The following is a 13703-nucleotide window of genomic DNA, read 5'->3' as shown; positions in this document are numbered from 1 at the left end:
CATCTGTTGGAAAAGTGGAACATCTTTTTTCGCCATTAATAGTGTTTAAGGCTTCTAAAAATAAAAAGCATGGCACGACGGAACCGTCTTAATCTGATCAGCCGCTAATCTTCCGACATTAGAAGGATGCGATGCTGACTATCAAATTAACATATTTGTCCTCAGACGGTGACATTTAGTTATGGCTGTATGCCATTTTCTACGTGCTCGAGATTTGGGAAAGATGTTGTTTTGTGGCGCACTGGCTGGAAGGGAAGATGGCTCAATTAATAATGAAAAACCTTGTGTAAATCCAGGTGGGAGGACAATGGATTTTGGGAGACGAATGGAGGAAAAGCTGCAGTATTGTGGGATGCGGATTCAAATGTTTGGTATCTCAAAAATGATTGGACTCCATTAAGGTGTATGCATGCATGCATATAATATATATGTAGGTTGATCCAACCATGTTACAATATAGATGGTAAAACTTCTTACCTTCTTTTGGCAAATGGCAGATATTTCCGCTGCAAGGCATTTGGAGAAAATTAGCAAATTTAAAAGCACAAAATGCAACTGGCAAATACAATTAAAAACATTTTTTAAACTGTTTTAAGCCCGGTGTATGGAAGCTCCGGGATCTATGTCATATACAGTCATTTATCAGATTTACTTGCAATTCTAAGAGCACATAAAACTTATATGGGAGGATATTAGTTATTGATATTCAGAAATTTAGATTGGCATTCATTGGACTGAATCTGAATTGCAAAATAAATAGAATTGTCCTTTATCTTGATTTTTGAAACCATAAGGGATTGACAATTTCTACATATTCATTCAGGATCTTTAAATGGATGACAGACAGCATATATTTAATAAAAAATAAATAAAAGACTTGCTCACCTTGGGGCAGCAGAACATCAACCAGCCATTCAGCATGATCTCTAAAAACAGTAGCAAATGTGTCAACTTGCTTGCATTTGTATATGAAATGTATAATTATAAGGAGTTCAATGAAATAAAATTGAATTTACATAAAATATTTACTAATCACCACAGCACCTAATTCTTACATAATATCCCCATGCTCACACTGGTTTTCTCTGGGTACTCCCACACCCCAAAACATGCATTTTAGGCTCATTCTTTAAGCCTATACATACCCAGCTATTCTCTGACTGCACTCCTCACATATATAAAGAGGAGGCGGTTTGTCTCCCAGGGCAACCGAAAGCGTAGGATCTATACACATCTGGAAAAGAAAAAAAACTCCTCAATATCAATCACACATTACCAATAACTTCTACTTGCTACATTATATTTTCATCACAGTATGAGACCTTTATTTCACCCCCACTGAAGTAACACCACCACCACCACCAGACAAGCACACCCCTCCATGCCTGGATGTGAATGGCTTCTTACATATGGTGCCCCATGCTCCATCCCAACCTGTGCTTGGCATATAGTGCAGCGTGAATTACTGCTCCCCGCACCTCCATCCCCGAGGGCAAAACAGGGTCACTACTTCCAATTAAGCCGGGCTCCCCGCCTCCCCCCCCTCTGACGGCTCCGAGTAATTGAAATCCGTCTCCTGTCCCTGCTCCTGCTCACACTCTATTTGTCCATTTTGAGCATGGCTGCATAGAGGCCCACTGAGCAAATAAAAGAGAGCAACAACCAGCGGAGGCTGCTGTACGCGTGCGTGGCCATGCTGATATCATTACAGCTGCCTGCATGTCAACTGATTTATTTACTGTGGAGCTCACAAAGGCAAATGCGCTGATGTGTGCCCTCGAACAATCTGCGAATATTGAGATGCAGCACATTTAAGCTAAGTTCCCCAATAGCCCAAAACACAAAAATGTGGAAATACACTTAAATGTGAGGTTTGACACTCTAGAAAATGATATAATATTGTCAAAAAGGGTGAAAAGACAAATGATCAGGATTCACATGGATCCATAACTATTAAAATTGTGCAAAAAATATATATAATGGTTTGCCTCTGCATTGTAGAAACCGATGATGACATTGTGGAACAGTGGCAGGTGGCATATGACTTAAAAGACAACAGTAGTCGATTCCCATGTGAAAAGTCGGAATAAGAAATTTAAATCTTATGGCCAAGACTTATTCACCATTTTCCAGTTAAAGCAATTGTATTTCTTAGTAAAACAGGAATGAAAAAGCCTAGATTTGTTTACTTAATTTCCAGTAAGTGATTCTAGCTTCCTGATCAACAGCATAACGGGATTAAAACTAACTTTTGCACTTTTTGGAGGTTAATTATACAAAGGAAATGATTATAGGTCATGACCAATCTATCAAATTCAGTAAAGTGAGGTGATTGATGGACTTGAAGGCACATATTGACTTGAGTCACCTTGACGGCAGGTTTATTGATGGCATTGTGGCACTCAATATGCTGACAGTGAATAGGGTTCCAAGCTGTTAGGAATAAATGAGAGAACCTTGGTTAGTTCAAGGACATTATACAGCCAATATAGAAAATGGAGAAAAGATTGAACCGGTGTATTGCAATCCTCGGTATTCACTGATGGCTCCGGGTGGCTTCAGGTTCGGCCAATAGTGAAACAGCATCTGGACTGCAGGAGGCTTGACTTGAGATGGGCCATAAGATATGACGTAAAGAAGGTCCTACATATAATAGTAATGTCAATTGTATACAGTATACTTCACCAGATACAATACACACAAAGTTTTATGTTATTTTTTTTGTGTTCATGTTGGTAACATTTGCATGACAATGTTAACGAAATATACCTTATTTTGCACTCATGCATGGTAGCAGTTTCATCATTCCAGATGTAAACAAACACATGTAAATACTCTGACATGGTAAAGCAAGCATTATATTTCCATAAAGTATATTTAAAATTTACAAATACCTTCCATACTTCTTGTTTGTGCTTCATGAGACACTCCAGCAATTGACAGTGATAAACTGGGAGGAAGCAAAAGTGCCAATGATGTCACGCTGTACTTGAAAAGATAAAAGTATTGGAATACGATTTATATGTTTAAGGATTTTATGAATATCATTTGATTGGGAGTAGGTTCAATTTGAATTTTAATGTCACATTCTTTGGGATAAACTAATTATATTGATATTTATTAACTAGGCATCCCAATACCTTTGTCCATAGTTGAATTGATAGGAAGAAGACAAGATATCTTACCTGGATTTGTAGTATACTGCATTGCAATCATAAGCATTGAGGAAGCGGATAGATTAACATAGGCGGGGACTCCCCCCTCCCGCCGGGTGGATCCCACTGTAATTGAGAGACAGATGATTGGTTGGGAACAAATCTGCATTTCTATCTCCCTCTTTGCAATAACAGTTGATCTTTTTATTCAAATATTATTGGAATCAATGCCTAAATGAGTTCCATACATGTTGATAGAGTCTAATGTAAGGTATATGGTGGAAGGTTACCTCTTTGAAAAGTAGATTTTGGAGCAAAAATGTTGTGTGATACCTTTACACAAATGTGGTATGTTGGAAATGCAATCAGTGGATTGCAGTCAGGTGTTTGGTGTCCACATTGGTTCAACTCTGTGTCTGTGGAGGACACCAGGACCACTTTGTCCACCCCTGGTTTTTAAGGTTGGCTCATTTTAAAGTAGATCTTGCATTTTAAAAAAACTGTGAGTGCCCTGGACATTGGCATAATAGGCTTTGGCCATAATGTGGTTACTAAACTGTTTCTTGAGTCACTGCATGAAAAGGTCAGTGAACTTGAGTCTTATGAAGATTGTTGATGTCTTGGGTGACCTAAATTATTAAGTTCAATGGTGCAATTTAGGATTTTGCAGGAAATATGGATGAAATAGCAACTCACCATTCATTTAAGAGGTACGTACCAATTTTTCCTTCAGGTGGAATAAAAAAAAAACTCCTACACATATTGGTTTAATATTTGAATATATTTATACTGTATTTTTCGGACTATAAGTCGCAGCAGCCAAAATATACACAGTGAGACTGAAAATATATTATAATATATAAGTCGCTTTTTGGGGAGAGCATTTTTTTCTTTAAATATGTTAAAGTAACTATTGAAATGGAAAACAACAAGCTAAATAGGCATCTGTTGACATAACAGTTTATCAGATATGTTTAGTCTGAAAAAAAAGATAAAAAATGACAAGTAATGGGCGCAAACTACGAAAAAAATGTGCGACTTATAGTCCGGAAAATAGGGTATTTAATGAGGGCATACTTACATATGGCCATAGGGAGGAAAGAGGTGCTGAGGTACTCAATGATGTCTTTGTGGAGGAAAGGGGGGAATGTGGCTAAAGTGGAGATCATAGTATAGGGCAAAGTGCTGAGAATATCATCACTGAGAAAGGGCAGAAGGCAAGTTGTTGTGTAAAATATGGACTGGCCCAGATCTGATGAGAAAGAGGAGAGGCAAAAAAGACAAAGAGAGATACACAGACACTCATTGAATGAGCTGCACGTTACAGTATTGACATACTGTGTGTGTGCAGCCACATTGGTAAAAAAAAAAACTTCATCTACTAGTAGAGCAATGAAAATATTAAAAAAAAACGACTGGAATGTGGGCTTTCTTGAAAAGTTTGCGCTTAGAAAAATTGGCGCATTCTAGTCAAGATGATGGGAATTCATGCTTTCTGGGTTTCTTTAGCGGAGGTGAAAATACTCATGATGGAAAAAAAGAGCATCAACTGTGAGGAAAAACAAAAAGTAGCAATCATTCCCTGAAAATGACCATTTTTTTTTACCTCTGTATACTGATACTATCATAAGCGTTTCCTCAAACATGCGGTCAAAAAATGACGGGTAGAAGAGAACAATGTTCCCTCTAAGCTTTGTGTGTGTGCGCAATTGCGCACTATTCTCGTCTTCTTTGCAGCAATCATATGTCGCGCAGTAAATAAAATCCAAACTTTTTTTTACCCCTTTCCCCATGATGGCGCCGTTTAAGGGGCAGCCAGTGGCAGTAGCTCTGTCCACTCTGTGTTTTTTGTGTGTTTTACAGCATGTTTTACATAAAAAAAATTAGAGGGAACATTGATATGCACCAGCTTATGGCAGGTTTGATACTGGTGTGCCCATAGTGAGCAATGATGATGGTACTCAGTGCGCTCAGGGAGGTTGTCTTTCTTCCAAGACCAATGGAAAATTAGAGGGAACATTGGAAGAGAAGGCCCGATTGGCCGACGTATCCGATGGCTTATGAACGGTTTAGGTGGACGGGATTCCGGCGTGCTCCCGATCACCCCCATGCATCCTCGTCGGGAACTCGTCTCCATCCCCGTTTACAAAAAGTGGCTTCATGCAGGCCGGACGGCTCGGTGGTGGTGGGGGGTTGAGGTTGGGGTTGGGTGGGGAGAGGGGTGGGTAGGGTAAGGTAGGGGTTGGGGTTTGGGTGATGATGACAAACAGTGGCGCACTGGGGCCTTCACTCACCATGCTGACCGTGCTGCAGCAGGGGCACCAGGTCAAGCAGGGTCACGAGGGTCACATAGAGGCCCTGATAGTCCAGAGAGGGGTACTCTGAGAGCTGAGCGTCCCGACTCTGCTGCCCCTGCCCCCCGCGGTCTGACGGGGCATCGCGCAGAACGCTGTAAAGGAGGGAGCGAGTAACTGTAGGGTTGATGGAACTGACTTGTGGTCTTAGAGATGGGGTGAGTGGGAATGGCACAGGAAAAAGACACATGGTCATGGGCACGGCCATTTTGGAAGCTTCCTGGTTCTCCTTCCTGCCTGTGCGGGACAGAATGCTGCTCCGGGGGTGGGGAAGGGGGGACGGGAAGGGGGGAGGGAAAAGGGGGGAGGGAAGGGAGTTAGGGAGGGGGAACAAGGGAAAAAAAAGAGACAACAAAGACACAAAAAAACAGCACATTACATTGAAATGGCACTACAGAGACAGCGTAAATAGAAAAAAACAAACCCAGATAAACCCCACATAGGATGCAGTGTCTCACTATTCGACTGTATTGCCCCGCTGGCTAACTTTGAGTCAATTGGTCTCGATTGGTCAGAAAAAGGGAGAAAAAAACGAAGATATGAGCACATACTGCCATGATCACTGCATCTCATGCGTATCTGGTGACAAGGAGCAAAACTATAAAAAATGGCATGTTTTCAGTGGCAACCCCATACTTCTCCAAATGCAAAAGGAAAAAAAAAGGGATCGGAGCAAATGTCCAGGGGTCGCTTGGCTGCCTTTTTTTATCCAATCGGCCATGGCGACCATGCAAAGAGGCCAATATGCGGGAGTGGAATTTGTGGGGAAGAACCAAAAGAAACAAACAAACAAAAAGAAAGAAAGAGAAAGAAATAAAATAACAACTGAAATTTCCTTGTCTTTTATAGGGCTGTCGAGGATGGGAGTGACACCAAATTGGCTTGGGGAAAATACAGAGGTGACACTTTTGAAACATGCTTCAGCCAGTAATAAACATGCGTGTGAGTTTGGATCAAATGTAACCTATTTCACAACACATGTTTATTGCACCAGAGAAATAATGTCCGTATGCATACCATATGATACTGCGCCAGTATCATTAAGGGAAAAAATAATGAGATCCAACAGGCATATGGATTTGGGTTGTTGTTTTGTTGTTAAATAAATGCCACTAGTCTACGGTAGAGGAGAAACTAGAATGAGAAAGGAATAGGTCGTATCTAGGGTTGCCAACTCGCTTAAAAAAATAAAGGACACCATCAGTAGAGGTGAAAAGTTAGTTTTTTACTTTTTGTGTATTTGTGAAGTATTTTTTTTAAATTATATGACTTAAACATGTGTTATTGCCTGTTGTAGTGGAACAAACAATATTTATGTTATGTATTTTACTAAAAAATATATATACTAGAATAGTTTGTATGTATCTTGCTTGCATAATGAATTTTAATGTATTTACTTAGGTAAATTATATTTAGTATATATGAACAGGCATTATTATGCCATTCTGTTGGTTATATTACTACAGTAGGCCAATATATACGTGAAAATGTGTATTTGGATTCTTGTAATGCGGAATATTTCATTTTCAAAGGCAATTTAATGTAGTTTACAAAGTTGAACATTTCTGCAATAGCCTCTTGACTACCAGGAAAAAAAAACTGTCCAATCATATTTATTTTGAAATTTCTCAATCTATATGAAGTAATGGGAATACTGCAAAAGACATTTGGTATCATTGGAAAGCTTGGAATGTCCTCTATAGAGCACAAAAGTTAATGTGATTGGATGCACTGGGTGGGAGATATTTAGGTTAACAAATGTCCTCTAAAGAGGACAAATTTGAAGTACTGGTAGTCAGGAGGATATGACAAAAGTACAATCATAATAAAACAAATCTATGCTGCATTTTTGTCATATTTTGTGGTGCATATTTTGCATTTATTGTCCTACAAATCAGTCCTTATTTTCCAATACTACGATAATATAGAAATAAAGCGTGTACACTTATACTTTTGTTTCTGAATATGGTTACGATTGGTCTTTTTCGAGTAACGGTTGGCAACCCTAGTCGTATCAAGGGGGGATGATTGGTAACAATTATGTTTGTGAGCTAATGCAGGATGGACGATTGTGTTTGCTGTCCCCTGGGGAAGGTGTTGGACATATTGTATCTTAAAAAAGGAGAGGGGAGAGGGGGACAAAAGAAAAACTTGTTGGGTTGAGTGTGGAGATATTAGAGCAGGGGGAGAGGGAAGGGGGGTGGCCAGAGAGCATTGCTCTTTTATTGCACATTCTATAACCATTTTTTAGGCTAAAAATTGATTCATTTTTTTGTCAAAAGGCAGAATGAGGGGGTCAATTTCAATGTTTAGACATTAAATGTTTATGTTTCAAATGCAGAAGATGACTTGTTTTTCAATGAATCCCCTCAAATGTTATTAAGTCATGTGCAGTGGATGAATTAAGTCAGGAGTGTCTTCATTTTTTTTGGCCAATGTTTGTTTTTAAAGGATGCGAATTAGGTCAAAAAGGTCAGTGTTTTTGAGGATTAACTCACTGGTTGCCATTTAGTTTGGTGCCAATTGGATGGAATTATTACCCTCACTTAATACCATCTTTTGCCATTAAAATTGATTTATTATCTATAACTGTTAATGGTAGTGAATGAGTTAAGGGTTATTAGAAAAATATATGTATATATTAGTTTTATTTCTAATTGCTGGATAGTGGTAGTAGTTATATTTATACTAGTGAAACAAACTGCAAAACAAAGGGACAAAATGTCCAGTAGTTGCAAAAAAAAAGACAAGAAAATCCAAACCAAGATAGATTTTTATCAAATTGGGTTTTTTTTTAGGAATATAAATCAAGTTATGTGAAGCGAAATACTGAAATTCTTAGTTTAATACATTGATTGGAAACAATGGAGTCACTCTGTAGGTTTATAGCTAATATTTAAGATGAGAAATGTATAATGTACAAAGTCTGTATATTAAATTGATGACATTTTTATCATTTGCCGTGAGCCAATAAAAACTGTGCATCATTGTTTAGACACCCCTGAATTAAGTCAACACACCCCTCAAGAAAAAAAACAAAAATTTTCTGATGTCAAAAATCTCATTGAAACTTTCTTTAACGACATTAACTATAATCATTACAAATATAAAACATAACCATATGCCAACAGAGATGCACAATTTTTAAAGAAGTGAATTTCAATACAGTTTAGCACATATTGATCTTGATTTAAGCATTTTTTCTAGGCATTTTTAATAATTTCTTGCAAAATAATGCCCATAAAATTATGCTAGCAAACATCATTTAAATGAATATTTCAAATTGGATTCAAGACTGGGCTCCAAAATGTAAGCTCCCTTTATTTTGATCCTTTTTTCTTCTTTTCAAGGAAGCGAAATATATATGTTGTGCTTCATTTTTGACATGAGAAAAGCATCTTATTTGAACAAGGGTATGTTGACTTTCTCTATCCACTGCACAGGTTGGTCACAGAATCAGGTCAATACACACACTGTATACCTCTGACTTTTCCACTGATTGAACTGAATTGAATTGAATCATGAACAACACACAGACACACTCGCACGCATACACTGGACCAGTACACACAGACACACAGACATACTACGTGTGTCTACACACACACACACACACACACACATACACACACACACAGAAAAATACAAACATATACACATAAAACACATGTAGAAATGCACTGATACAGACACTGAACATTGACTGTCAAACCCTAAATTGTTCATTTAAAAAAATATAAACATGTTGCTATCATTGAATGTTTAATTATACTATTATACTGATATAATGGTCAGATAATACTACAAAAAATGGATATGAAAAATGGGATATGTGGTTGTGCAAAGTTTTTTTGGTGGAAAGGGCGGAGCTTGCCAGGAAAATTATTGTTTTTATTTTATGATTTAAGCAGATAAATGGAGAATCTTAAATACATTTAGAGATTATTTCCCTTTAGTAATCCTGTAAGCAGAATTTATATAATGTATATGTTAAGTATGTGTTTAAGGAATTATGTATTAAGAAAAATAAGCATATTTAATATAAATTGGAAAAAAACAGAATATTTCAATCAAAAAGAGGATTTAGACAATTTTATGTATTTAAATGATCTATCTACTATCAAAAAAGCTATCAATACATTACTCTATTAATTTGGCTGGCATATTTGGCCCTTCTTTTCAAACTTTAATGACAATTTGACAGAAATAACTGACAAAGTGCCTTAAAACAACCTTGCTACTTTAATTTGCAACTTCAAACTGAATAAAAATAGCCAGAAAAACCATAACATTTGACACATTTTAGGTAGCATGCCATGAAAAACTGGCTTTAAAGCCACGCAGCATTACCAAAGGGAAATAATCTAGCAAACAGAGGTGTTTATATGATCCTCTTTTGAAGAGTTCAGTAATCCCTCCATTTGTCAAATGAGCCCATATTTCAAGACTCCACCAGTTTCTGTGCGAGATTAAACGAGCCAACCAGATTACATCTAAAATGGCTGATCTACCTCCTCTTTCTGTCTCACCCGTGGGAGCGTGCTGACCCTACAATTTTGGAATAGCCTTCCTCGGGCCCCCCGGGGAGGGCTACATGAGGGAAGCGTCATTCCTAAATCAATAAACATCCTGGAGCTCCACCTCAGCTGTTTTCACATTTAAAGCGCTCTTGTATTTTAACGACTACGACACGGGCGTCAAACTCATCTTGTTTCGGGTGCCATTTAGATCTGTTTATTATTGCCCCAAAAACGTAACCTACTGGCTGCCATTGATGGCCTTAAACGTGCAATCTATTTTGACTGGGAGGGCGCAAATGATAACCCTGATCATTCACATTCATTGTTTTATGATTATGCTTACCTGTCATGTTATCTTTTCTCGTATTTTAGATGTTTTTTATCATTTCAAATTATGTACGGCGTATAACAACTTTTGTACAGGAGTTTTTTACGTACATTTTTTTAGTAAAACCATTGTGTTGTATGTGTACGTTTTTAGCTTAATAAGGGGAACTGGAATCATTAATAAGGGGAGTAATTTCCTTCTCATTTGGTTCTTTGGGAATTTCCAGGCTGGTTCTGGTTCATTTGTTTATTTCTGCTGTTTAGGGATTTTAAGATTCTTTGGTAATTTATTGGCTATCATTGATGGCTCATTGACTAACCCATGGCCCAAATGGGACCCCATAGTGGGCTACTTCCAGCCTGCTTGCCCTATGTTTGACACCACTGCTCTACAGTGATGGTCTGTTATTTTCTTTTTTACTTTGCTCCTAGATTATTTAATCTCATTTGTGTATCAGTGTCCCCCCAAAAAAAGTGTCATGAAAAAGACTATCCTCCCAAAAGAAACAATCTTATCTGACCATGTATTAGAAGTCTAGATAGCAGCCATTTTGAAAATGTGTTACCTGTTTGTTCCAGAGCAGTGTAGTACTTACCTGAGCAGGGTTTGAGAAAAGTATTTCAGTGTGTTTGCAATGTCAGTTCCGGAGGGCACGGGATAGATATTATGCTGCACCCGGTTGTGATACTCTTGCAAGTATCGTATCTTAGAAGCAACTATAAAAAAGATAAAAAGCAGAACCACATTAGAGACGCAAACAGGAGATGCACAAAAATGAGAGTTGTCACATAATATCAAAATTATGACATTGTGATACTTTGCATCCAAAAAAAAGCCAAGAATCAATTTTAATGTGTATTTTTATGTTGATTTTGGGGCATTTACATCTTATTTAAAGAAAATACACAGAAAGTGACTTGGAAAAGCCTAAAAAATCAACAAAAAGGGCCAAAAATTAACATTAAATAACATGAAATGTCCTAAAATTAACTTCTTGGCTTCCATTGATGGCCACAAATGTCCAAACTGCTTAAAGTCATTCCCACCTCTACCTTAAAGTATTTTAAAAAAAATAGTCATTCAAAATGTGTTTTTTGCTCATGTCCGAGCAACACAGATGTTCCAGTTACCAAATCAAAAAGCGAATGTTATTCCAGTGCCCTCAAGCCCTTTTCAAGTGACCTTTTAAGCTATTTCTATGAGGTTAAAAGAGGCCCAAGGGGGATACGCTTGCCTCATGCTTTATACAAACCAGCCTGTACAAAAGGATGTTGGTTCAAGGAAAGTAAATTTACTCAAGGACAAACGCTTACAGCTATTTAATTATCTTTAAAGGAAGCAATGTAGCCATGAGCTAAGTCACAATCGGTTTGGTAGAGTCTCGGTTGAGTATGTTTTGTTATGATGGTTTCTCTACTGTGTAGATTTAAAGGAATATCCAATGGAAAAATAGGAATTCTTCAGATTCGGGGTGGGATTAAATACATTTTTGTACCCCTAAATAAGCAATCAGGAATTCTGTGATTTACAAGGATAAGTGATGTTAATAAATGAATGGATGAATAAAAATATTGAGATCACGGCATCCTCGGACGCAACTTTGAAACATTAAAAACAAACAAAGTTTTTCAATGACAACAACTGCCTGACACAATCAAGTGTAAATGCGAACAATAACACTCGACAAGATGGAAAAATACAGGCTTTTTTTTCCACCTGTTCACAAGCAAGAAAGGGGAGGGAGAAAGCCTGCCACAATACAGATCCCGGCATAATAATGAGCAATCTCCGTGCCTCCATATTTCTCAGGGAACAAATCCCCCCCAATCGACCTTGACGGAAAGGTCTCTGATTCCTCCGTGTTTAAATTTCATGAGTAGCTGTCCATTAAAAATAAATAAAAATCTAAAGAAATCTATGTCTGCTTCTTTTAAGGTGCAGAAAAATGCGGAGGAGGAGCGAGGAAGAAGGGGACACACACACACACTAACACACACACTAAAACACATAAATACACACTAATACACACACACGGACACCCACAACCAGTCTTTTTAGCCTTCCACTGCAGTGTGAGGACGTGTTGAAGCTGCCTTGGCAACCGAGCTCTCATCATCACCACGGACAGCTCCCCACTCTCTCTCTCTCTCTCCTTCCAATCCAACATTACCAATACACATATATATAGAGATTGGGGGGAAAAATAGACATGTAACACGACATAAACGACCAGATGTACTCACACTGCTCTGCCTTGGTGGACATTGCGGAGACACTTGTGGAGACATAAAAGCCACGCTGTCAATTTGTTTTGGAGATTTTTTTTTCTTACACCCTCTTCAGTGTTCTGTATGTCCCTCACTGGTGGAAAAGTGAACACACTCTCTCTCTCTCCTTCCTCTCTCTCTTTTACTCTCTCTCTCTCTTTTTCTCTGCTTGATCGTACCACTGCTTGCGATGGATTTGTGCACTATTTTTGTTCCGCCGTCCCCCCCCCATGTGAGGCTTTCAGTCAAATTACAAAAGCGAGAATTAATACTCGTTATTGTTAGTGGTATACTTTCATTTCTTTGCATTAAAGGGGGAGAAATAGGTGGAAAAAAACACACCTTTTAAGAAATGGACTCCTCCTGCTTTGACAAAATGACAGGAAATGCAACCAATATTGCCTTAAGGATGGTGTTGAGATTGAGATGACTTTAAGTAGTGATTATTTTTATTATTATTTTTGATTTTTTTATTTTGTATGGGTTGTCTGTGTGTGGATAGGCAAATGTGCAACAGTTGGTTGTCAAGTAAAGAGGCGGTTGTGGATTATTTTGGGGAAAAAATAAGTTTGGAAACCCTGTGGAGGACACTCATTTTGGAAAGTAGAATTTTGTCCAATTCTACTGTCAGATAAATTCATTGAAATTGACAAAAAACAACTAGTAATAATGAAAATAGACTATTTGTCGTATTTTGTATGACAATCTTCAACCCAGAACCCAATCCCAATAAAAGTAAAGAGTTCCAAAATAAACGTTAAACCCAATTAAGTATGTTTAACACTTACAAAAGTCAAAAACATACCAACCAAAACAAATTTGAGGACACATGAGCACCAAAGACTATCTTAAGTTTTTTTTTTTTTAATTTCTTTAAGTGTGAAATCATAAAAACGTTGTCCTTGTGAACCTAACTAGAAGGTCCACCACACTCATGGTCTTGTTTAGATGTTGTTCTCCCCTGGTAGTAAGGGACATGGTGCAAAATCCATCCTGCTGGAACCAGTAGAGTCACAGCAAACACACATATGGCGAACACAGATTTCTGTCAAAAAATAATTACAAAAAAATGTCAAAAT

General features: G+C 37.9%; 1 protein-coding gene and 1 long non-coding RNA gene across 2 annotated transcripts in view; one reads left to right on the top strand and one right to left on the bottom strand.

Moving 5' to 3' along the window:
• The window catches only part of unc79 (unc-79 homolog, NALCN channel complex subunit), a 32569-nt gene extending 19056 nt beyond the window's left edge, over positions 1 to 13513 (bottom strand). The window contains 11 exon segments of the mRNA XM_077731457.1: positions 478 to 506; positions 886 to 926; positions 1146 to 1234; positions 2369 to 2433; positions 2514 to 2643; positions 2895 to 2950; positions 3186 to 3281; positions 4237 to 4407; positions 5450 to 5763; positions 10953 to 11073; positions 12601 to 13513. Of these exon segments, the coding sequence (XP_077587583.1) occupies positions 478 to 506; positions 886 to 926; positions 1146 to 1234; positions 2369 to 2433; positions 2514 to 2643; positions 2895 to 2950; positions 3186 to 3281; positions 4237 to 4407; positions 5450 to 5763; positions 10953 to 11073; positions 12601 to 12622 (1134 nt within the window). The 5' untranslated portion in view covers positions 12623 to 13513.
• LOC144206457 (uncharacterized) lies at positions 3487 to 13666 on the top strand. Its single transcript, XR_013328361.1, has 3 exons — positions 3487 to 3616; positions 6359 to 6451; positions 12293 to 13666. It is a non-coding gene; the product is annotated as an uncharacterized LOC144206457 (long non-coding RNA).
• Positions 13667 to 13703: the final 37 nt, after the last annotated feature.

The sequence above is a fragment of the Stigmatopora nigra genome, chromosome 13 (genome assembly GCF_051989575.1).
Source record: "Stigmatopora nigra isolate UIUO_SnigA chromosome 13, RoL_Snig_1.1, whole genome shotgun sequence".
Lineage (NCBI taxonomy): Eukaryota > Metazoa > Chordata > Actinopteri > Syngnathiformes > Syngnathidae > Stigmatopora > Stigmatopora nigra.
Note: the sequence above shows the minus strand (reverse complement) of the source record. Positions and strands in the feature narration are given on the sequence as shown.